The sequence below is a fragment of the Perkinsus marinus genome (genome assembly GCF_000006405.1).
Source record: "Perkinsus marinus ATCC 50983 genomic scaffold scf_1104296937876, whole genome shotgun sequence".
In the NCBI taxonomy this organism is placed as follows: Eukaryota; Perkinsozoa; order Perkinsida; family Perkinsidae; genus Perkinsus; species Perkinsus marinus.
The window spans coordinates 3,957-5,103 of NW_003213671.1; the positions used below are offsets into that span (position 1 = coordinate 3,957).

Below are 1,147 nucleotides of genomic sequence, written 5' to 3' on the forward strand. Positions count from 1 at the left end.
CTACTACTATCAAGATGCTATCAACTTGTTGTTGTTATTGATACTACTACTATCAAGATGCTATCAACTTGTTGTTGTTATTGATACTACTACTATCAAGATGCTATCAACTTGTTGTTGTTATTGGTACTACTACTATCAAGATGCTATCAACTTGTTGTTGTTATTGATACTGTTACTATCAAGATGCTATCAACTCGTTGTTGTCATTGATACTACTACTGTCAAGATGTTATCAACTTGATAGCCCAGTTTTGATAGGAATCATCGTACCCTGATTACGTGTCGAAGGAGGGCAGTAAGGTTCTGTTTGGAAAAGGGATGAGTTCAGCGTCGAGAGTGATGGAGGTGAGGATGGGTATCTGGTCTATTCCTCTAACAACACTAATGATTATTAGGCGACGTCCCTTGTAGCACTGCTGCGTGTCGAGGCCAGTATGAGGAACAACTTGAAGAGTCTTCATGCTGATCTGATGAAAGCTGGTGTGGACATGTTTTGTATCTTACCATGATAACCTCGGAATATCTTAGGATCTGTATGCCCTCTAGTCGAACTTGATTTCCGACCTGGTCGAAGACTTTATATTCCAATTCGATCGGCAATAACATTCACACAACATGGGAACAACTCCCAGGATGATGCGTATCCCTCTTCGCCTAAGTATTCACGTAAGAATCGTCAGTGGAGCGTAAGGATTGGGAAATTCAAACGAACTTCAGCTCGTCGATTCTACAACAAAGCTCAGTCAGTGGGGTTCCTCCCAGAAGAATACACACCACCTGCTGATGTGAGTGGTGATAGCCAAATCGATCGCGTGATCGATTTTGATCTCAGTCTACAGTGCGGTTCCCTCCTGTACAATCTACCTCGAAACAAGACATTCCATATCCGACTGTATCAGATCGAACACTACTATCAAGTGAGATAATTGACTATCACCAACATGTGGTGCGAGCCGGTCTTAGGCACGGCGCAAAGTGGAGCGAGAAGACAAATTGATAATAGAGAAAGAAGAACCAATCAAAGGAGTACAGGGGCGCTACGTGAGGGCGTACGACCGCAGACTAGCGCTACTGTCATGAGAAGAAGTAATTCCACTTGATGATGATGATGATGGTATTTTGGGATTAGTTACGAGCTCAGAAA

At 42.8% G+C, this 1,147-nt stretch overlaps 1 protein-coding gene across 1 annotated transcript in view; it reads right to left on the reverse strand.

Annotated features, from left to right (window-relative positions):
• Positions 1-464, reverse strand: part of Pmar_PMAR009405 (conserved hypothetical protein) — a gene marked incomplete at both ends in the record, with an annotated part of 4,378 nt that extends 3,914 nt beyond the window's left edge. Inside the window, 2 exons of the mRNA XM_002782969.1 lie at positions 283-375; positions 418-464. Of these exons, the coding sequence (XP_002783015.1) occupies positions 283-375; positions 418-464 (140 nt within the window). The remainder of the gene's footprint in view (positions 1-282; positions 376-417) is intronic.
• Between the last annotated feature and the right edge of the window lie 683 nt (positions 465-1,147).